The sequence below is a fragment of the Thunnus albacares genome, chromosome 3, assembly GCF_914725855.1.
Source record: "Thunnus albacares chromosome 3, fThuAlb1.1, whole genome shotgun sequence".
Classification (NCBI taxonomy): Eukaryota; Metazoa; Chordata; class Actinopteri; order Scombriformes; family Scombridae; genus Thunnus; species Thunnus albacares.
Genome location: NC_058108.1, coordinates 1,573,029 through 1,595,833, shown reverse-complemented (window position 1 = coordinate 1,595,833; position 22,805 = coordinate 1,573,029). Strand labels below are relative to the sequence as shown.

The window sequence follows — 22,805 nt, the reverse complement described above, 5'->3', positions numbered from 1 at the left end:
TAAAGGCCAGAAGGGCTTTTGTCTGACTTAACACTTGCGACATTTCAGTCTTTTACATCGTGAAGTTCAGCGTGTTAAATGAGACTGTTAGACTAAAGGAATCAGCTGCTATATTTCATCCACGGTATGTAAGGGACCAATTTAACTGAGCGGTCATGAGTTTGGATGCGTAAATGGTGCGTAACGCCTACACTCAGTGGCTGGGCCTCTTAAAAGTTTACTTTTCTATTAAGAGTCAAGCTGGCCGGTGATTTGACAAAATAGTACCGGAAATTTGGTGATTTTACCTTCAATTTAAAAGGATGGCAGGACAATTGTGTAAAATGTGTTCGAGGTCCCATTTAATTAGTTGGCTAATCGATTGATCTATTTATTTACAGGAAGTTATTTGAGAAGAAGTTCAACAAGAATTAATTATTTATCATCAATGAATCAAAAATGTCAAACCTTCGCAGGTTTCAACTTCTGTTTTCCGACATTTTTATTCTAAACCAGGAGTTTTCTAAGTCTGAGACTGTGGGCCTCCCCTCATCCATCCCCTGTTTATTTATTTAATTATGATTATGTTATTTGATCCCATAGACACTCAACAGTTGAGCCGAGATAGCCTGATATTGCTGCTTGACATATGTCAGTGTATACCAAGTTCATGGCGTTCATTAGTTTCTGATTCTAGGAAAAAACAGTAAAATTCCAGTAAAAAACTGCTGTATCTCTGAACCATCTCTTCAACCAAATCACACACATTTAGCCTATTTGACATGATCTCCTTTTGATAACTGATGTAATAACTTCAATTTTTTTCCTTTCATTCACTGATCCTTCCCTGAAACTGTTTGCTCCCCAAACAATTAATCAATTAAAACGAAAAGGGAATTATTAGATTCATTGATAATGAAAACAATCATTAGAGCCTAAATGTAACCATTGATTCATATAGATATCTTACAGTAGGTGAATGTTTTTGAGACATAGGAGAGGAGGATTTTTTGGGAAGTTGCCCCATAGGTAAACTTACATGTGTGTTAAACATTTACTCAGACTGTAGGGTTGAATGGCTCTGTGAATGGTGATTTTATTTTGAAAGTCTGTGCCGGAAATGCTACGTTGCCATTGAGTCTGACTTGGCCCCGGTTACACGGTGCAGCTCTCAGTGACAGGCAGAGTCTGGAGATCCGGGAGCGCAGCACCTGAGGAGGAGAGAAGCGGCCGACAGCAGCGCACAGTGACCGGCTTCCAGGTGGACAGGTGGAGGACCGCGGGAAGAGAGCACGAGACACATTCACAGACAGCATCCAAGGTACAAAACTGTCACATCATTTGAAGTAAAAGGCTGAGAGCGTGTTTAACTGTCATCAGGTTGTGGTTGAGTTACCGTATGGTGGCGCGGGGTAGACAAATGAATTAACTGTCATCGCAGTATCAGCGGAAAGCGCAGAATACACACTTTTCTTTGTGTGTTTGTAGTTGTACAAGATAAATTCTTGTTGTTATATGTCAACAAGTTGGCTTATCATGACTCCATGTGTCCTCGTGAAGTGCACACCCCATTTCCATTGAGTTCAACTTCAGCTAGTTTAGGCCAGATGTCAACATCTGCTGTTTAGTCAGATCCTGTGCCAGAAGTTGGTTGATTTTATGACTGACGACCTGTTTTCTTAAGTAAATGCAGCTAACGTTATAATCCTGCACACATCATATTGTGCCTATTTTCATATTGATGTGTAGGCGCATGCGTGGACATTAGTGTTTTGCTGAGTGTGTAGAGCAGCGTGCCGGCCAGTCTTTCTTTATAGGTCTTGGAAGCGGTAATGCTGAGCTGGTCTCTGGAGGGATCTCAGCAATCAGGAAGGCTCAGCTCAGCCACTCTGAGAGACGAGGGAGGGGGTCGGGCTGGGGGGGGGGGGGGGGGGGGGGTGTCAATGAATGGATGGTGCAGCCTCCTTACAGTATGATGCAGAGGGAGGAAGTGTGGAGAGGGTGAGATATGAATGGATGGTGACAGGAGGGATGCACAGATGGAATATGAAAGTGTGTGTGTGTGTGTGTCTAAGATAAGATAAACCTTAATTAATGGTTTAAGTGGGAGTGTCTGTGGGTGGATGAACTGGTCAAATGGATGATGGATGAAATATAACAGGCAGGGGAGGAGAATCTATCGCCACTCACCCGGCACTCAGCCTCCACTGATCCCATAAGTTTTATAACAAGAGTCCATGTGAAAAATAGAAAGCAGGAGCTGCGGGTGACGGATGGAGGGAGGAAGAGTGGACGGAGCACGCCCTGGCAGCCATTCATAACACAGAGATGGGAGCTAAGAAGGATGAGGCAGAAAGATGGCCCATTTGTAAACCAACACTTCCATTTACCAGCATCTCCTCGCCTGTTAGTGTAGATGGATTTCAGGCTTGTGAGTGTTAAAGGGTAGGTTCACAATTTTTCAAGTCTGTCTTAAAACAATAGTGAGGTGCACAAACAAACATGCTGCCCTCCTGTGCATACTGATGATTAAGAGATTATCTTCATTATGCACTTTAAGTGATGCACAACATCCACAGCCCTCCTTCTGCAAACATGTTGTTAAAGTTGGACGGCTTCAGCCAATCGAATCAATATCTTTCTAAGTTACAGTCTTTTTAGTGCCAATTTCCCTCTTTTTGTTACGTTCCTTCCACTGCAGCTAAACAGGAAACTAATAGATTAATTGATTAATCATGGCAGCTCTCGATTACAGCAAGAAAAACCTGTTTCAATGTTCATTTGTTCACCTGACTGTTGTTTTAAGACAGACTTGAAAAATTGTGAACTGATACTTTAACTTGAATTCTCAAACAGCTGAGATTTTGCACTCTGACATTCAAACACACAACTACTGTCTGTCCAGATTTCTGTCCCACAACTCCCCGATCTTTACATTTACAGCTAGCTGGCTCACATCTCCAGATTACAAGCCAGATTCACCAAAGCTTACTCTTTATTCATCTCTTTTTTTTGTTATTCTTTAGAACAGAAAAGTTATCGTCAAGGTAAATAGTTGTCATACTTGTCGCATAATGCAAATAATTCTGTGATAAACTTTACCTTTCTTCTCCCCCTTTCATCACTAATTCAAATGAATTAATTAGACCTTAACCACATGACCACTTTACTTCAGCATTAACTTTACTTGCTACATTAACTTTCTCTTGACAATGCCTGGCAAAGATCTCTATTGGATTGAAACCTCTATCAAATTTCATTTACTGAGAGCATCTCCATTCACTTTCCCACCATAATCAGACTTTTAGTTCTTTACCTTAAGACATTATACAGTATATTGTCAAGACCAAAAAATATCTTTTATCTCTGTGTTGGGGTTAAATTATTATTTTCAGGTAACATGCATTACGCCATGTGCAATAATCTAACATAACTAAACAGAAAACAGCAGCCATGGTGGTTTTAAGTCATCTTGAATGTGCAGGACTTAACTTGTCTTTTAGGCTCAGTGCAGCGTGCAGAACCTGTAATTACATGTTTTTACCTGAGGTGATTATATTGTTCCTGTACATACTGTACACCCTTCAGCTATATTCTGATATTCAGTGTTGTTTGTTTGTAGGGCTGCAGTTAACAGTTATTGTCATGATCACTTATTCTGTTGTTTAATTAATGAATCTATAAAATGTCATAAAACATTAATAAAGATCCATCACAGTCTCCCAGAGTCCAAGGTGACATCTTTCAATGTCTTTTGTCCAGTCAACACCATAACAGTGAAATCCTCACATTGGAGAAGCTAGAACCAAGGAATGTTTGGCTTTCTTGCTGATAAATGAATTAAATGATAATCAATCATCAAAACTGTTGATGAGTCATTTTAGGCCTATGGATTCATACATCGATCGTTTGCAAAGTCCTTATTTGGTCACAGGTTCTATTAGAGACATCTCAGAATTATGGTGGATGCCTTTTTTATGAATGAGTTCCAGAGTTTATTCATACAGATGTGTGTCTGAAAGCTCGTTCTTCTTCTTCTTCTGTTGTCTCTCTGACTGTGATAGATGGCATTAGCCAGAGATCCAGGGGCAGGCCAGGAGCAGAGGGACGCAGCGGACCAAAACTTTGACTACATGTTCAAACTGCTGATTATCGGCAACAGCAGCGTGGGAAAGACCTCCTTCTTGTTCCGCTATGCAGATGACTCCTTCACTTCAGCATTCGTCAGCACAGTGGGAATCGACTTCAAAGTCAAGACCATTTACAGGAACGACAAGAGGGTCAAGCTGCAGATCTGGGTGAGAGTTGTGTTCTGTTGGAATAGCTTCAGGGTCAGTATGGAGAGGAGGAATTGTTGCAGCGACCAAGACCCATTTCCACATACATATTAGCACGTCAGTATTCTATTTAGACAGACTTGAAAAAATCTGAAACTATCCTTTAATGCCTTTGTGCAGATGATAGTTTATATGATAATTAGGCGTTCGTGTGTTTGGTAGAGCTTCTCTTCCACATACTTTTCTCCAGTTATGTTTTCTTTCCAATTAGAAGTTGAAAGTTGGAAAAAGCAAACTTGAAAAAGAAAAGTAGAACAAAAGTATTGCACCAGACAGATATCTAGGAACCAAAATACTTTCTAACACTGTCAAAAGGAGTCATTATTCTGAAACTCAGTAAGTGGTGTATGAGTTTCCCAACTGCCAATACTTAAAATGGGCTTGGAAGCTTTTGAAGGAAGTATTATAAAAACAAACCCCCAAAACTTTCTAAATGTATTTCTTGTCTTGCTATTCTCTGCTTTCTCATCTGTATAAACAGGGCGGGGGGGGGGGGGGGGGGGGGGGGGGGGGGTGGTTTGGTCTCGTCTTGGGAACACGATGGTAGCTTGAACGCACTTCTATTTTAAATCAGACCGCCATGCTTATGTGAACATGTGCACAAAATGAAATTCAGTCGATAAGAAATATACATTTCTACAGACAAAGCCACAGTTTGTGGCTCCTTTTTGGTTATTGGAGCATTTTTGGAAATATTTTCTGACATAAAAACTCAAATACCAGAGCTGATGAAAAGTCCTTTATTTTCAAACTATTTACCTTTACATGCACGTAGTCTGGTTTCTCCTCTGCAGCAGTAAGAAAGGGCAGAAATCTGGCAGATAAGGCCAGAGCACACTGCGACTCTCTTTGGCTCGGAGAAAGGTGTTTGCTCTGTGCAGAAGCTGATGCTAAAGGCTCGCAGTGTTCCAGTAGTGCAGATTTAACCCTATTTAATTTGGCTCACAAACTGTTACAGTACCGAGCGTTAAAACTCAACGTCCTTAGTTTTTTTAAATACTGATTATGATTTTGTATGTGATACTATTAGCTCTATTAGTTTTATTAACTGATGCCTCACATGCAGACAGTCAGGAAAACTTAAGTCACCTTGTTTGCCCCCCAGTTTAAAGAATAATTTACTTTCCTGCACCTTTAGCAGTTAACCCTGAGCTCTAGTGGACGACAGCCAAATATCTGCAAACAGTCACTTTTAGTAGTGATATAGATTATTGAAAGTGGACGATTACAACATTATTTTTGTCCTGAAGGTGTTTATATTTGCCAGTTTTTATATTTAACCACTCTCCATGTCCCTGGAGAGTGTAAGGCCTGTATTATGATCTCTGAAGACTGTATGAGTATATACTCAATACTCAAAAAAGAGTATATGGCCACCTCAATTATTTTTTAGCAGGATATTTTCTGGGATATACTGTACTATAATGACCTTTACATAAATCGACTTACAATACACATGCAACTGCAAAAATTAGCCCATGTATTTATGAAATAATACAATACACTGGGACACCAAACTCCAAAAATCCAACACACTGTTTTATCTTTGAGTTCAACCAGGAATCCCTGACAAAAACAAGACATTCTCCAAGTTGAACATTAGTTTAAGAGGATTAAGTGTCTAGTTAGCCTGCAGCAGAGGTGTCAATTTAGAGAGAGCTGTGACATCAACAAGATCTTACTGTAAATGCTCTTTTATTACCCGCACCAGATAAAAAAAAAAAAATTAACAGTACAGAGAGAACAGGTTTGACAGACAATGTATCAAGAAAGAAAAAAAATTTAAATGTGAGAGCTGTAATATATTTGATGTAATTAACTGCAAATTCAAAATCCAGCCTAAACCAAAGGCAGAGTCAATACTGTAGTGCTTTCGAAAGCATTGTTACACAACACAGACTGTTTATCTTCAACCCATTCCCTAGTTTGCCCTCTTACACGCCGCTGCCTGTCATGGATGTGGCGTAAACCAATTTCTCACACTCTTGAGTTAATGACAGTTGATGTTTAACATCGTCCCAAGACGGCGGGGTTCATGAAAGATGCATAGGGTTTGAGCTGCTGGAGCTGAATGTGCTTACTATGCAGACTGACGCTCAGGACAGATCTATTACTGAATGTTAGTGCAAGGCGAGGACTCACCCACACTTCTCCTGTTAGATGAAAGTAATACATCTTTTCCATTTTCTTTTTTTTTTTCAACTTAATGTATTCAGCATAGCATGCCTCCTCTGCTCTGCCTAACAGTGATACAGTCACATACTTTTACATGAGGATAGTGCCAAGTAAAATGTTATTGTCTGCTGCTGAGCAACTTGAATAGGTTTCGTGGGGCCATTAAAATGAGCTCAACTCATTTTTATAAAACCTTGCACCAAAGTTGGGCATATGAGCAGTAACATCTCGTACGGTTCCTTTGACATGTACTATAGGTCACAGACAAACTCTGAATCTCTATCTTTAGTGTGCATAATGTTAATATCATACATACTGTAGCTGCTGGCAATATTTTTCATGAGGAGGGAACATTCAAACCTATCAGATGAATCCGTTTGAGTCTTAAAAGTGTCATTTTTTAAAGGCAGTTTTAATGTATTCATGTCAGGGATATAATTTCATTTAATTGGACAGGAGCATAAAGAAGAATAAAGAAGGAGCATAACAACCGTCCGAACTTATTTTTGTCCATGAAGGCACAGTCAAAAAGCACACAGTGTATCCTGGTGTACTTACAGGGTGTGGCAGCATCAACATATGATGGGAGGCGTTAATGATTCACCTTTTCAGAACAGCAGAGTTAACCATTTATGTTCTTCCCCCAGGAATCTTTTGTAGAAAACTATTTTTTTCTATACGTTTGTCTTTAACGCTAATTACAAGGATTACATGTGTTGGAATGACATTTCATCCAGTTAGTGTGTCAACTGTGAACTCCCAGCTCCCTGGAGGTTTGTTGTGGTTTAAATAATGACAGTAGAATTATTTAAGGTGTGCCATGTGTTTACACAGGACACAGCAGGTCAGGAGCGCTACCGGACCATCACCACAGCTTACTACAGAGGAGCCATGGGATTCCTCCTCATGTATGACATCACAAGCCAGGAGTCATTCAACGCCGTACAGGACTGGTGGGTAGAGCTCTGGATGTAATGTCACATTATTATTAAGCCACTGTGTGTGTGTAGTGTTTGTGTGTTATCCTGTATGTCTCTATAAAGCTTGAATTAGTTTCCTTTCTATATACCGGAGAAACGCTTCTTCTTTTGCTGTATTTAATTCACAAGACAAAACTTAGGGAAAATTGTGCCTTTTTGTGCCAAATTGTGCCAAAAAAAAGATAGATTCAAGGTTTTTTTCCCTATGAAGACACACATCTGATAACATTAACTTCAGAACATGTAGACATTCAATTAAAGTATAGAAATCTAAGAATAATCACATACAATCCCAGCACAATAACAGCAGTAGTAACAATAGCAATACTTTCAATAAATAATAGCAAACAAAACATATATTTATGATTTTCTGAAACAGCTCTAATTTACCTACAGAAGGTTCTTCATCTTTAAACGATGCTTAATTGTTGATAAAGCACCATTTGAATGTAAGAAATACACATACAGCAATAAAATGACACCAGCACTGCAGGACATATAGAGGTTGTGAAAATATTGTGTCTGTGTCTCCCAGGGCAACCCAGATCAAGACGTACTCGTGGGACAACGCTCAGGTAGTGCTGGTAGGCAATAAACTGGACTTGGAGGAAGACAGGCAGGTCCCAGCTGAGGCTGCCCAAAGACTGGCTACAGAGCTAGGTCAACACACACACACACACACACACACACACACACACACACACACACACAGTTCAATCACGTGCTCAACAAGAACTTTGCCTAATAATTACTCATAACCCTCACCTCTCCCCGTGCTCTCTCCGCAGGCTTCCAGTTCTTCGAGGCCAGTGCCAAAGACAACATCAACGTGAAGCAGGTCTTTGACAAGCTGGTGGACGTCATCTGTGAGAAGATGAACGAGACGGTCAACGGTGATGTCAGTCTATCGGCCAATAACAAGGGAGCTAACCTGAAGGACGCGCCCCCCAACAACCAGAGTGGCTGCGCATGCTGATCGTTGACAGTGGAAACTCATAGAGCGCTGGTTTCATGATCAAGTGAATTACCAAAAATTGATTATTGTGAATGTATTTTACCATATGTTGCTGCAACACTATGCTTGACTTTCTTTTTCTTTCCATTTGATCTTTTCTCAACTCGGTAGAGTCTTCAGCACTTCCTCATAATTTGAACGTGACTGTTACACTAAGATGCCAAAGAGCTGCTTTGATCAGTTTGGCCTTTTGCTTTATTATTTCCTGTTTACACAGTCGTTTGTGAACAGCACCTGTTGCAGGCAAGAATGAGAATGAATGAACCAGATCAGCAGTGAGTGGAGGATCACTGTGATCTACTTGTGTCATGCTGCCCCCTTGTGGGTGTTTTTCTGAAACTGCATCACTGTGACTTGTTGACAAACACTGTGTATCCTGAGAACTACTGGCCCTGTGTGATCCTGCTGAGGAAGACTGCTCACTAGCTGCTCAGTACGAAGTCAAACATACCTGAAGGTGCTGTGTCATTCCAGGGGTTTGTGCGTAGTACAGACTTGTTATTACTGTTTTGAAGGGATATTCTGATCTGCTTTTAATTTATGGTTTTGTTTTTGTATTATAATGGCAGTCCAATATTTCCTTTGCCAGGTTTCAAATTTGGTCCTTCTAAAGATTGAGATTAAAAGATATGGAGCTTTAAAGTATGTCTCCTGGTTTTCATTTACATGAAGTAAATAAGTTATTTTATGTATTAAACACTTTATTTAAAAAAAAAAAAAAGTTAGCAAAAGTTCTAGTTTTCAAGTTTCCACTCAGTGTTGACGTCAGTAATGAATCATTCCACTGTAACCTGGAATCAACCATATACATACATACATTTTATCCCAAGTGTTATAAAAATAAAACATTCAACAGGTTTGTGTTCATGCTCAACTTTAAATTAGTGAATTTTTTTGTACTGGCTCCTCATATTGAAATGATCATCTGTTTCTGTTGTTGTGCTAAATAATGAATAACGGACATATCATATTTTATATTTTTATTGTGACCATGGATGTTGTAAAGTTTCTATTTTTGAAGGGACTTTGGTCACCAGGAAATATTACACTAAAGCAAAGTCAATGACGTTTAGGGCATGAACTCTCTTTCCCCCCTATCTTTATCTCTCTGTGTGTGTGTGTGTGTGTGTGTGTAACCTGCGAGACTATAAAGGGGGATGTGAAGGCTTCGTTGAGCAGACACTCCTGACTGATCAGACCTCAGCGGACAGACGTTACTACAGCACAGGTACGAGCTCCATATTCAGGTTTTATTCATATGTCGATCTATAAACTCAGCAACTAAAAACCTTTTAGTCTTAATCTGAAACCCACCTCAAAACACCTGATGATGAATGAACAGAAACCTTAATGTGGTTTGTTTTTGTCACACCGAACTTACTGTCATAAGTCAGAACAATGATTAATGAATGACATATATATTATATATATATATATATATATATATTATATTCTCATATTTCTGTTGTAATCAAAGGTTTAAAGTGATGTAAATAGCAATCTGATGTCTGAGTAATGTCACATTGTGTAAGTAGCCATAATTAAATGGGGCCACTTGTATTAATAACTCTACTAGAAGTATTTCACAGACAACCAAGTACACTCCATCTCACTTCTCTGTTCAGGAATATAAAAACAGGAAGTTAAGGTTTCCTTAGTGGTTATACTTCTAGTAGCAGCTTTAATCTTCAGATTTTTTCTGACTTTTTGAGTAGAGTTAATACTGTTATTTGCCCGTTTTGCTTTCATGCAAAGTATTCATGTAAACAACATGTTATATTGCCGGTGATATATTTTATTGCTTCTCAGAAACAAAGTAACAGCTGTGAAGAAGGTTACAATCAAAGCTGCAATGAGGAAGAAAAGATCAATAACTATAAAACTAAGGTCATTTCTCTGAGACAAGTGTTGTGCAAGGTTGGGGACAAGGGTGTGTTTGTGTTTGTGTTTTATGGTTCTTCTGTGCTACCAGTAAGTTGATTGGTTTTTATCATTTATGATGATCTCACCAGAGGTCACGTTTAGATGATTAATTGGAAACAGGTCACAACAACATGATCATGACCTCGTTATATGGCAACTTTTTAATCTGTTTTTCATAAATTGTATGTTTTGCCTCAAATTCAGCTCATCTTATAAACACTATAAACAATGTAGAAGAGACACTTTCACTCTCTGCTGGCACAGACGGGGGTAATAATTTATAAAGGGTGCCACACTTATCACGTTTTTACAAATAACGAGTACAAAAGTCCAAAGCTGCAGGAAGTGAAATTCCCCTCTCTGTGCCAGATGAAGTCTAACAGCATGTGCGAGGAGGAAACACACAAACATATCGTGTGACTCACACGGGTGCTTGATAATCCTTTAAATGACTCACAGGAAAGGGAAAAATAACAGTAAATGGTGGCTTTGAGTGAGTATCTTATCTCACACCTCAACCAAAACCCTGGATTACGTCAGCATGAAAAACTTTTCAGCCACATTTGAAGAAGGTTAAGACCCTTTCTGTTTTACTGCCAGTGACTGTGGTTAATGTATAACTAAAGTAAATGCTATCTGACCCATGTTGGTGCTTGCTTATGTTATACACCAGCCCCATGCCATTGATTTTCCTACAAGAGATAAAAGGCAAAGTTGTCCATTTAACTAAAATCCCCTAAGTGATTAATATGAAGTGTGACCAATTGTACTCTCAATAAGTTTTTTGCTGAAATAAGGAACTTTTTTTTTTACAGTGTGAAAATATCAGCCAAGATGTGTTGCACGGGCTTTCTCAAAATCATGATGTTCATCTTCAACGGCGGCATCTTTGTAAGTTTCTGCTTCTGCTGTCAGGCTTTGTTTCATGGTCCTGTCCCACAAGAAAACACATAGAAGACACACAGCCCACAAAGTAATATATCAAAGAAAGCAAGCTATTCCCTTTGGCTTCATATTTTGCTTTTACAGAATATTTCCATCTATTTCTGTAAAAAAAAAAATAAAAGAAAAACATAGCTACGTACTTTGTACTTTCAGTAATAGCTCACAGGAATAGTTTGACATTTTAGGAAATACACTTATTCGCTTAATATCTAAACCATTCTCATTTTTGTACATTAAAGATGTACAAAGATGTAAGATGAGTCTCTGATGACGACTATGGGAAGTCACCACACCCAACCATGAAATAGTCCCACAGATAACCTCCTGTAAATGTAAAGCATGGCCTTTATACAGTTCATTTTATTGTGGTGATAAAACAAATGAGATATGACGTGTTAATTAATGAGTTCAGGCAGATTTCCTTTGCCTTCGGATAGAGACAGTGCTTCCTGTCTCTATGATAATGAACAAATATGAGCGTTATTTAAAGGACGGGTTCACAGTTTTTCAAGAAACACAAAGAGGGAATTTAATGCTAAAAAGACTGTAAATGTGGCAGATATCCACTTGATATGACTCATGTAAGCTTCAGATAAACTTTTAAATGCATTTTTGCACAGACTGTGTGGACACACTGTGGATTTCAGCCTCCATCACTTCCATTGAAAGCACATTTGAAGGGGATCTTTTAATAGCCAGTATGAACAGGAGGAATGATTACAGCGAGGAAAAACCTCTTTCACTGTTCCTATGGACACCTGACTGTTGACTTGAAAAATTGTGAACCTGTCCTTCAATGCTTGTCAGAAAAGCAAGTATGTGTTGTTCAAAAAAAATATTCTTTTAAAAAAGGCACAACCTCTTCTATATAATTATCAGGCTCTCTTTTTGTGTTGCGCCCGCCGTGCAGGCCGCAGGTGCAGCCATCCTGGGTGTTGGTGTGTGGGTGAAGGTGGACAGCGGTTCTCTAATGGGTTTACTGGAGCACCTGGAAGATGATCCGTCTGGTTTATCCCAGCTGCTCAACATCAGCTACCTGCTCATCGCGGTGGGTGGTGTGCTACTGGTCATTGGCTTCCTGGGCTGCTGCGGAGCCATCAGGGAGAGCAGGTGTATGCTGCTGACGGTGAGCAATGATTGACAGGTCAACCTCTGCTGAAGAACTGAGAGCACTGAATAAAGTCATTACACTGTCAATAATAATCATCATTAGCAGTAGCAGCCTTTTACTTACTTATATTTTGAAAACAGTATCTGTTTGAAATACTGCTAAACTGCCCCCCCCCCCCACCACTCACCCCCCTCAACCACCACCACCACCCTTTTGAAGAATGAACACTTTCTCCAAATGAAATTAAGTTGAATTAAATCAAATTAAAATAATCTGATTTATTGTGTTACTTTTGGTAGCTCTGTACAGTCTCAGTCTGTTCAAAGTGAGATAAGCCTCTTTTTTTTTTTTTTTTTTTTAAATAAAAGGGATTTTTAATTAGTAACTCGAGAGAAGGACAGAAGAGAGAACTATGAGCCAATTTAGATATAAATTCTGGTAACTGCAAATGCTGAAATATTTAGTGGTTATTTCAGCAGAGAAGAAGAATGCCTTCTCAGTATGGATGTGACGGCTCTCAGGGGACCTTGTTAAATATTTTAGACTGTAGCTTTACGTTTGATCCCTGAAGTATTTACCGGCTTCCTGCTAACTTTACATCTGCTTAAATGTTTTTGGTCCAAGTCTGTCTCTCACGCTCTTGGTGAGACATAATGCTGCTATCAATCAAATGTTTTACACTGAGAGACTCACAGTATCATTTATCTATTTTCTCCCCTTTCAGTTCTTCAGTATCGTGCTGATTATCTTCCTCGTTGAGGTAGCAGGAGCCGTGGTGCTGCTCGTCTTTCAGGGTTTGGTAAGTGCCTCTCAGAAGCGAAGCTCCTCGCCAACAACTTCCAGTCAGATTTGGCAACTTGAAAAATCCTGAAGAACTGTGCTAAAATGTCACAAAGCGTGATGATGTGTTTTTGTCAACCTGGTCCTTCTTAGGCTGATGAGCTTTTTAAGAGTCTCGGGGATGAAGTTAGAAAAAGCATCAAGAAGGAGTACGGAAAAAACGAAGCTATGACCTCTCTCTGGAACGCCACCATGGAGGAGGTACTGTATTTATAATTAAGTCATCTTAGATATGCACATCGCTGTGGTCACAGATAATCATTTTATCCACTTTTGAGACAAAGGTTGTGGCTCTTTGAGCATACACAAACAATTCTTTGAGTTTTTGAACCCTAAGGGACTTGCAGTTAGGTACTAACCCTTTGCTGATCACCACCAAATTTTACCAAATGTAATGGAAAAGTGTAAAATCTAATATCCTCGGTGGAAGGAAGTCTTTGTTTTTTGTTTTTTTACATTATATTTTTTACATGATGGAGCAGGCCGCACCTCTGTCCACGCTCTGCTACAACATCATGGCACTGCTGATAAGGCTATTGAACTGTTTTTGTTAAGATTTGGCACTAACACTTTTTTCCCCCTCTAGTTTAAGTGCTGCGGATACATGAACTACACAGACTTTGAAGGCTCCCCTTATGTCACTGACCATGGAGGAAAGTATCCAACCACATGTTGCAATAGCACCATCACTGACGTTAAGGGTACATGCAGTGCAGATGCAGCAGAACGTTCGGTATGAGACCATGTTACTTGTGGAAGAACTTCATCCACGTTAGCAGTAAAACCATTTCGTGATGTAGAGCAACAGTTATTCTCTACTTCTTCTAAAACCTGTCGTTTCTCTTCCAGATGGTTGATGGCTGCCTTGACAAGCTGATGGATCTGATAGTGGACAACGCTGTGATAATTGCAGCTGTGGCTTTAGGGATCGCCGCTCTTGAGGTACAGAAAACACTGTCAAAGAGACCTAACCTACATGCCAGCTCTTCTGAACTTTGTTTAGATGATGTGTTGATGAACTTCTGTCTTTACAGATTGCTGCCATGGTGGTTTCGATGGTTCTCTACAAGGACATCGGTAACAAAGCATGATGTGTCCTGTTATTGGAGGAGAAATCTTGCGTGTAAAGTTGTTTTCTATGTATAAAGTTTGTTTTCTTTTTTATTTAATTAAAAACAGACAGATAAACTAAGGCCTACAAGCGTTGTCAGTATGTTGAGCATTTCAATCCAAAATGGAGAGACAGACGATGGAGATGCTGTGTTTGTGTTTCAGTGCACATTTATACTGTGATCTATTTATGTTTTTAAAAGGGCTGTCATCAGTTATGTGTGGACATTAGTAATGTGTAATAAAATGCATTCAGTTTGTCAGGTGTTAATACTGTATCACATGCTTTCACTTCAATGATATGATAAAATCATTTTTGTATGTTTTGATTGAAATAATAAATATCAGACTCAATTTGTTTTTTATTCATAAAATGATTCTGGTTTTCTTTGGTTTAACATATTTTCATACATTAGTTTGGTAAACATTTAATATGCAAACGCATGCTTGTCAAGATTAAAAGTAAAACTACGTCAGATGAGAACAGTTCATTTATCATCCACATCAACTATTACTAGTAAACTTGTACTAGTTGATGTAACAGAGCTGGTAAATATGTGTACAAAATTATTTCTGCTATGCTAAATATCATAATATAATTCTGTTAAATCCTTTAAAGAGAGAACATCAGTAAGTATTACAGTTAAGAAACAACTGAACTGGTCCTTAAAGGGAGTATAATCACTATTTTTATATTAACGATAGATCACATGACTACTGTACCTTTGTTCTGTGGAGCTTTAGTGTCTTTCAGCTTATTTTTGTAAACTCACTGCACCAAACAGCAGACCGACAGATGTTTGTGACTAGCTGGTGAGCTTATAGTGAAGCATTTAGCAGCTTAACAGAGGATTTTACTCAGGAGTTAGTGGGGAGCAAAAACATCTGAATGGAGAGTCAATTTATTGTGTACATTCTTCAGTTGGACAGAAACATGACTGCATGTGTTACTCTGTGTTTGCTGGTTGTGTAAATAAGCAAATGTTTGCCAAGTTACTCACTGTATCAGCTTTACAAGGTGACAGTGTTAATGTTGTGCTTATGGCTCGTTTCTGCTGCCACCAAGTGGCCAAAAAAAAAAAGAGTTAATGCAAGTTTAAAAGGGAAGAGAGAGACTGGAAGCTTAAAGGTGCAGAATGAAGGCCTGATATGCTGATTTTCAAAATCATGAGGATATATTTTCAATATTTATACACAGACCAGTCCTTTCTCAGTCTAGCATCTCAGTTGTTGTTGTTTTTTTCATCTAAAGGAATAACTGGTATTTTATCTGCACATGCTGGGTGATTTTATGGCACAGATAAAAAAAAAATTTGTGTGGTTTCAAATGCCTGACAGAGTTCATCAGTTTTTCACATAAACACTTCCAATCACAAACAGATTGAATGAGATAGTCATTTCTCAATTGTGTTGCGGGCCATTAGTACAGTTAGCGAGGTTTATAGGGTCAGACCTCAGTGATAAATAATAACAGTGAACAGCTATTAATGGTAGAATGGAAAGCTGTAAATGTTCTGGTCTAGCCTTGTGGTTCCTTCACTGTGCTTTATGCAGTGTGAGTACATTTCCACAGGTCAACTGCTGCTGATACATACAGCACAGGGGAGGTTACGTTAGACAGGACTGATTACAGTGTACTGTGGATATCTTTAGTGGGTCTAGTTAGTGAAGTTTAATGTGTCTTCATGTCTGGCCGCTGAATCAGCAGGTTTTCCCGTAACATGCTGTACCATAGATACCTGATGACCCCGTTCAGTGGCGTCATAATCTGAAAACATGTCCCTCTTACCTACATCATAAAACAGTTGGAACTGCAGTTTATTGCAACACGTGACAATGCCGAGTGTCTTTTCACTCTGAGGTAGGAGGCGCATACATCTGCAGGCGCTTTTGAAAAGGAAAACTTTAAGAGTACATGAAGTGAAGTCAGGATACAGTAACATGTCAGCCAGTCTCGTGTCACACCATAATGTACTTATATGAGCATTTAGTACATTATTATCTATTGACATACAAAAATATGCTTCCTCAGTCAGGTTTCAGGTTACATCTATTCAAAGCTTTCATGATAGTTAATTGGATATATACACATGTTATTTAAGTGGAGCCGTCTCCAACATGTGTTTTGTGTATTTATCATTATTTACAATGAATGTTTACAATATAATTAATTTATCTTTTCTTTGCTTGTATGTTTACTTAGATAATTACTTGCTATGTGACAAAATGTATGACCTGGATTTTACAGTTTTTTAGCAGCACTTTGTTTCATACCTGCCACATGTTCTGCCGCTGTTTCTATATGTACATTATGTGTCTCACTTCGAAATCAATAAGCTATAACCCTTTAATATTCCTTGAGCACTGCTTAGAGAGTGACGATCATAGTCAGGACCAGATGACCTTTGAAAGTTCCACCTTTGTTGATCTTTTCCTTCAGAAGATTCAACCCGTCAGTCGGGACACTTCTTACAAGCACAATACTGATTTCTTCTGCACTTACTGTAACACCATGCTTCCTTATATCTTGTTTTATTGGCTTTATCTCTTGGCTCCATCAGCGACAGAAGGAGGAAGTTGTGTAAAACAATTGACAAAGTCAATAAACCTGACCTAACCTTGTTTCTAAACTGAGTTTCTGCATTCTGAAAATAGTATAATAGTCATTATAATTGTCAAAGGCCGAAACAATTTCTACACTGAACTGAACTGAGTTGAACTTACAGTGAGAGAGCAGGTGAATTGGAAGAGGAGTTAAAACTTTGTAAACTGTGCCCTCTTGTGGAAAAAGTTTATCCTGCAGATAAAAGAAGAGATTTATTTATTGTCAATAATACTGAACACATCCTCACACATCTTATATTATTACTAATACTGCAATCATTCAATAAAATCGGTATATAGACCTCACCAACTGGTGTGTGTGCAAGATCAGTGTCTGTGAGAATTAAACAGCTTAAGTCGCTGGACTTTCCCATTCCTGCACCTATCTGGACCACACTGCTCAGCGGTGGCTCTGGGAAACAGGCATAGAGAGGAGGCAATAAGGAGAAAGTGCCTCTTAACATCCGGGTCTCTATGAGAAAATCAAACATCCTTTCTGTTATAACTGATGGCCCGTCAACAGCCCGTGTGTGATCAGGTCACGGGTGACAGAACACACTGAAGTCTAATGGTGTAATGATGGGATGTCAAGGGAGAGGCTGTTAACACAGAGAACATAAACTCATTGTTTTACAGCCAGAGGAAACTGGAACACCTGCTGAATAAGAAGGTTTTATTGGTGACTAGACAACATTTTTAACTACAGCAGTCTCCCTGAAGCTTATTTTTTATTTTTTATTCCCTACTAAGTTTGCAGTGTTTTGGTTTGTTGTTTGTTTCAATTACACTCATTTCCTTTATGTGCATGTTGCATATTGTACTTGACTTTTGATGCTTGTACAGAAAATTTTGAATGATCTGTAATATATTGTATGCAGGATGCAAGAAAAATCCATAATTTTCTCATTTTTTCTTTTGCATTGTTGTGTTATGTGTTGTGTTTTGTATCAGTTTGTCTTTGTCAGTGTATGTTTTGGGACCCCCTTAAAAATGAGAAACTCAAGGGGGTTTAATCCTGATTTAATAAATGTGACTCACACAGTCAAATCTGAATGGTTTCAAAGGCTGGTTGAAATGGCTGAAAACCACCAGATCTCAACACCATTTGGAGATTTTGGACTTATGTTTTTAGGCAAAGATGTGTTAAACGTGTAGCTAATTAAACAAAGACACTTTATGTTGATTTTCCCTTTAACTTTTCACCCATTATCCATTAAAATTTTCACTAAAAAACCAAAATACTCTAAATTAAAGCACACCCACTGAATCAACCCACAGGTTCCATTATTCAGAAACTCAGAGATCAAAATCCCTCTTCAGATGTTTTATGACCATGTTTCTAACACTCACCTTGAAACTGAAATCCTTTCAGTCTGGCAACCATCCACGACCTGGATTTTTAAGCTTGGTGTGATGTCTGGTCTGGTGTGGGAATTGCGACACCTTCTTTGCATTAAAACACAGGTGAGAACTGGCAGCTGTCTATATAAAAGACTCCCTCCATCACACTGTCAAAGCACTGACAGCAAGTTTACCATTTGGGACCTTGGACCACACCACCAGATTTTTTTTTTTGTTTGTTTTGTTTCTTTATACTGACTTTTGCTGTATTTGTTTGGCTGTTTTTAGTCTGTCTTTTAACATTTCTGTACTATTTCTCCAGTCATTTTAGAGAAGTATCACCTTTTTTGTCAGAGTATGGCCCTCCTCATCCGCTTCGTCTTTCTGTCGAGTTGGACAACTGTAGCGTTCACGTTTCCTCACAACACTTTTGACAACATTCTGAGAGGGTCGAGGATCGAATTTGAGTCATCTGGCAGCGGACCCGATGAACCTTTGCAGGGAATAGTCAAAGTTGTGCAGCTGGACCCTCACGCCTTAGCCCAGTCGGGGCTCTTCAGACGGGGATTGACCCCCAGAAGAGCCCCCTCCCTCAGCTCCAGATTGTCCTTCCCTGCCTTCCTGTCTCAGGGGCGTGCAGGTCCGGCCTCCAAGGCCCCTGTGAATCCACTACACCACCTGCACCCTAAAAACCCCACTGAGATGGAACTAAAGAAGAGACAAGGCCTGCAGATGTGGCAGAGAGCCATAGATAAAGGAGACAAGATGACCATGTCCCTGCCAGTCAACCTGAAGGACACCAAACAGACATGCACTGCAGTACCTTTCGCTCAGGTAAGATGTTTATATCCTGTGTTATTCTAAGACTTTATTTCCTCATTCTGCCAAATATATTTCTGAGCATGAAAAATAACATTTAGATGAGTGATTTTTTTTACACACTTAAATAGAATATAGCAAATTTCCTAGTGCAAGGAAGTGTTGATTTTTCAGTGGCAATTAGAGAGATGTCTGCTTACTCATAAAGCTGATTATGGCTCTGCTGGTGGATTAGCAGTGATGGTGTGGACCTACATAAACACATTGTGTTGATTTTTACACCCTCAGAGGTAACACTGACAATATTGCTGTGATGTTTAACCTAATCTCGTGCTTCTCTGTCATCTTCCCAGCGTGTGACAGCAGACGGATGCAACACAGTAACAGTGCACAACAAGTTGTGTTTCGGCCAGTGCAGCTCCCTGTTCGTTCCATCTGAAGGGGAGTTTTCCGGGCCGGGTGCCGGGGTGGGGTCCCACCGCCAGGCCCCCTGCTCCCGCTGCGCCCCGTCCAAAGCTCACATTGTGGCTGTGCCCCTGCGCTGTGGAGCTGAGGTCCGGGAGAAGAGCGTGATGGTGGTGGAGGAGTGCAAGTGTGAGACGGGACGTGAGGAGAAGAACGCTGAGACTGCAGCTTCAACACACCTCTAATTGTTTTTCAGCTGTGGTGACATGAATACATGACACTGTTGTTTTCTGAAATATGTGAATCTATCCTTTAACTACAGTTAAAGGATAGATTCACATATTTCAAGTCTGTCACAAAACAGCAGCCATTTAGAGATCCCTTCATAATGCATTTTCAAGTGAGTGTAAGTGATGGGGGACAAAATCCACAGCCCTCCTTCTGTGCAAAAATGTATTTGAAAATGTATTTGATAAGCTGATATGAGGCTTCAGCTGTCCAAATGAATCAAATGAAGTCGATATCTTTCAAAGTTACAATCTTTTTAGTGGCAGATTTCCTCTTTTTGTTATGATCCTTCCACTGCAGCTAACCAGGAAAACACTGTCTGCCCACACACAGAGAGGGAATTATTACATTAAAAAGACTGTAACTGTGGAAAATATCCACTTTGACTAACTCAGATCGCTGAAGCCTCATATTATCTTCTGATAAACTTTTTGACTCATTGTCAAATCACTTCCAAGATATCGCCATTATCTTTTTATTCTGACAATTGTAATTAATATTTACATATGTAGATGTATTTGAGTCTGAATGTATTATTCAGAGTGCTCTGGTGGCTTATTTCACCACTAATTGTTGACAAGATGACCTATATTTTGGTCATGCAATTTTTTCTGTTGCAACAGATGGAACTGTCCACATTGGACTTGTGTTAATGTTCAAAATTTTGTTTAGATTAATCTAAACCGAAATGTTGTGTTGTGTAATATTGTCATTAAAAGAGCCTGTTTGTCCACATTCCTTTTGCCTGGCATTGCTAATGAGTTTTCTTCCAGCTCTGTTAGATTAGTGCAATTTAGTTTGCATGCAAAGCTTGAGTAAAAACATGAAGAGCATTTGTTGTTTTTTTTCCACCCACTCTCGTATTCAAGTGTTCAAGTGTCAGCTCCTATATTTTATTAAAAAGCTGTGTTCCGCCGACTTTTAGCACATAGCACTTACATCTGAAAGCACCAAACTAGAGAGCAAACGAGCTATTGAGCACGGGTACTTAGCAGTAAGCAAACATAATTGTTTCAGCATGGACCCCTGAATTATGTATAGGAACCACCTATTCTCATGCCCAATCTCTTTTCAGTGTAGTTGTGGGAATTTGAACATCATTCACCACAGATGCACTTGAGCGAGTGGGTATGTGTGATTATGTGTGTGTGTGTGTGCTTTTTTTCAGTTAGGGCCCATAAAACCTATTATTCATTTATATCCTGGCACCTGGGCCTGGTAAAGTGAACTCATCCCACACATCTCTACATACATTCCCAGAGGAGCATAAAGAAGGGGGCTCTTTACGTTTCCTTGGCATGTTGTCAAAATGACTGCTTAGATGGCCATTTGCATTCACGTGGGCTTTCTGAAAAAGTGAAAGCGTACATTGCGCTACGGGGGTGCATTGAGTCCCTTGGTTTCCATTAGCATGTGATTAACATCTTGGGTTGATGGCTATATTTCCCGAGATTGATGGGACAAATATTTGCCCAGGTCTTAGCGATGAGGAATTAGGGGCCACTTTTAATCAGGCACTTGTTTTTTTCTAAATATGCAGAAGGTGGAGATGTTGGGAGGCTCATATAGCCGCACTAGCGGTAATCAAATTCTGCAATTTAAATTCTCATTCCTCATAGTGAAGGTGGTTGTTTGTGAAGTGTCAGAATCTGGGTTATTTACAACTAAACATGCACTCTGTGTAGTCATCCAGCTCTGCTATTATACAATGGTGCACTTGCTCTCTACAAAAATTTCCCCCACTGCGCTGTTGTGTTGTGCTGGTATGTGTGTGATGATGATGCTGATGATGATGATGATGATTGTGTTGAACCGTGTATTCTCTCCAATCTCTGTACTATCCTTCATGTAATCTTTTGTCTTTTTTTTTTTCTCTGAAGAAAGAGAGATAAAAAAAGAAAATGGGCATAGTGGAGGGAGGGGAGGAAAAGGAGAGGAGGAGGGTGGTTGTTGATTGAACAAACAAGGTGCACAAGAGAGTGCACCACTTAGCAAGACAGATGTCAGCCCCCTTTGCATTGTGGGATCCGGCGGAGCACTCCTGCGTCATTAAGGATGGCCTGGTTCCCATGGCGAGGGGAAAGGAAGGAGCGAAAGGAGGAGGGCCCGCTGCCAAGTTCAGCGCCTCGGGGATCAGATCAGCGTCACGGGGTGCTAAGTGGCCTAGTTAGCGCTTTAAAACGCACAATGAGCTGCCTGCTCTTTCTGCTTGTGTGTAGGCCTTTTAACTGTCAGAGATGGAAATGGTTGGGAGGTGTATGTCATGGAGGGGGGGGGGGGCACACGATATCAGTTCAGACCAGGTGTATCAAGGGGAAACTGAATTACAAATACAGGTTTTGAGGCCTCTTTTTGTACATTTACTTTTTTTTCATAGTTACAGTTAATTAAGTCTGTGAGGTGCTTATTGTGGCTCATTGTGTCTCGTGTTAATCGACTACAAAACAAATATTCCCAGGTCAGACCATTTTGAGCTGATGATGTCTTACCTCTGACTTCCTGTGTGTTCCTCTGTATCTCTAGCTCTGGCATGGTAGACTATATGGTGCTAAGCTACCTAAGTAACTAAATGTTGCTGGAAGGGGAATGTCCACCAGATTTTTCCCAGCCGCTTAGGGGTCCACTGGAGCTAAACCGTCATGGTAGATTGGACCAGCCTGGAGAGCAGATCAGGCTCCTAGATCTGGCACCAGCAAGTGAGAGCGAACAGGGGTCCATCACGCACTCTCTGGAAGGAAATCGGGATGGTAGCAAGGTACACCAGGAGGAATATTTGTAATATCGTAATGTCCTGTTAAGTCATAGACCAGACAGATTCTTCTCACCTAAATCCCGCCGGTACAGGTTTACTGCTGTAGGTGTCAGGCTCTGGGTGTGAGGGTGTCTGGACCATGGCTAACATCTACCTCCCTACTGATGCAGTGGTACATTCT

General features: G+C 39.8%; 3 protein-coding genes across 4 annotated transcripts; all 3 read left to right on the top strand.

Moving 5' to 3' along the window:
- The first annotated feature begins 1,074 nt into the window (after positions 1–1,074).
- Positions 1,075–9,128, top strand: LOC122978741 (ras-related protein Rab-3D-like). Of its 2 annotated transcripts, none has more exons than XM_044345701.1 (5): positions 1,075–1,300; positions 4,044–4,277; positions 7,326–7,444; positions 8,007–8,131; positions 8,260–9,128. In XM_044345701.1, the coding sequence occupies exons 2-5, from the start codon at positions 4,044–4,046 to the stop codon at positions 8,445–8,447; spliced, it is 666 nt and encodes a 221-aa protein (XP_044201636.1). In that variant the 5' UTR covers positions 1,075–1,300; the 3' UTR covers positions 8,448–9,128. The 2 variants fall into 2 exon arrangements, with proteins under 2 accessions (XP_044201636.1, XP_044201637.1); XM_044345702.1 differs by lacking the exon at positions 1,075–1,300 and adding an exon at positions 2,273–2,424.
- Positions 9,129–9,557: 429 nt separating this feature from the next.
- On the top strand, positions 9,558–14,769 carry tspan34 (tetraspanin 34). The gene is made up of 8 exons (XM_044345700.1): positions 9,558–9,714; positions 11,225–11,300; positions 12,265–12,480; positions 13,190–13,264; positions 13,399–13,506; positions 13,892–14,038; positions 14,155–14,247; positions 14,340–14,769. The coding sequence occupies exons 2-8, from the start codon at positions 11,244–11,246 to the stop codon at positions 14,394–14,396; spliced, it is 753 nt and encodes a 250-aa protein (XP_044201635.1). The 5' UTR covers positions 9,558–9,714; positions 11,225–11,243; the 3' UTR covers positions 14,397–14,769.
- A 3,948-nt stretch (positions 14,770–18,717) lies between these two features.
- Positions 18,718–19,829, top strand: dand5 (DAN domain family, member 5). Its single transcript, XM_044345699.1, has 2 exons — positions 18,718–19,194; positions 19,533–19,829. The coding sequence occupies exons 1-2, from the start codon at positions 18,718–18,720 to the stop codon at positions 19,827–19,829; spliced, it is 774 nt and encodes a 257-aa protein (XP_044201634.1).
- Positions 19,830–22,805: the final 2,976 nt, after the last annotated feature.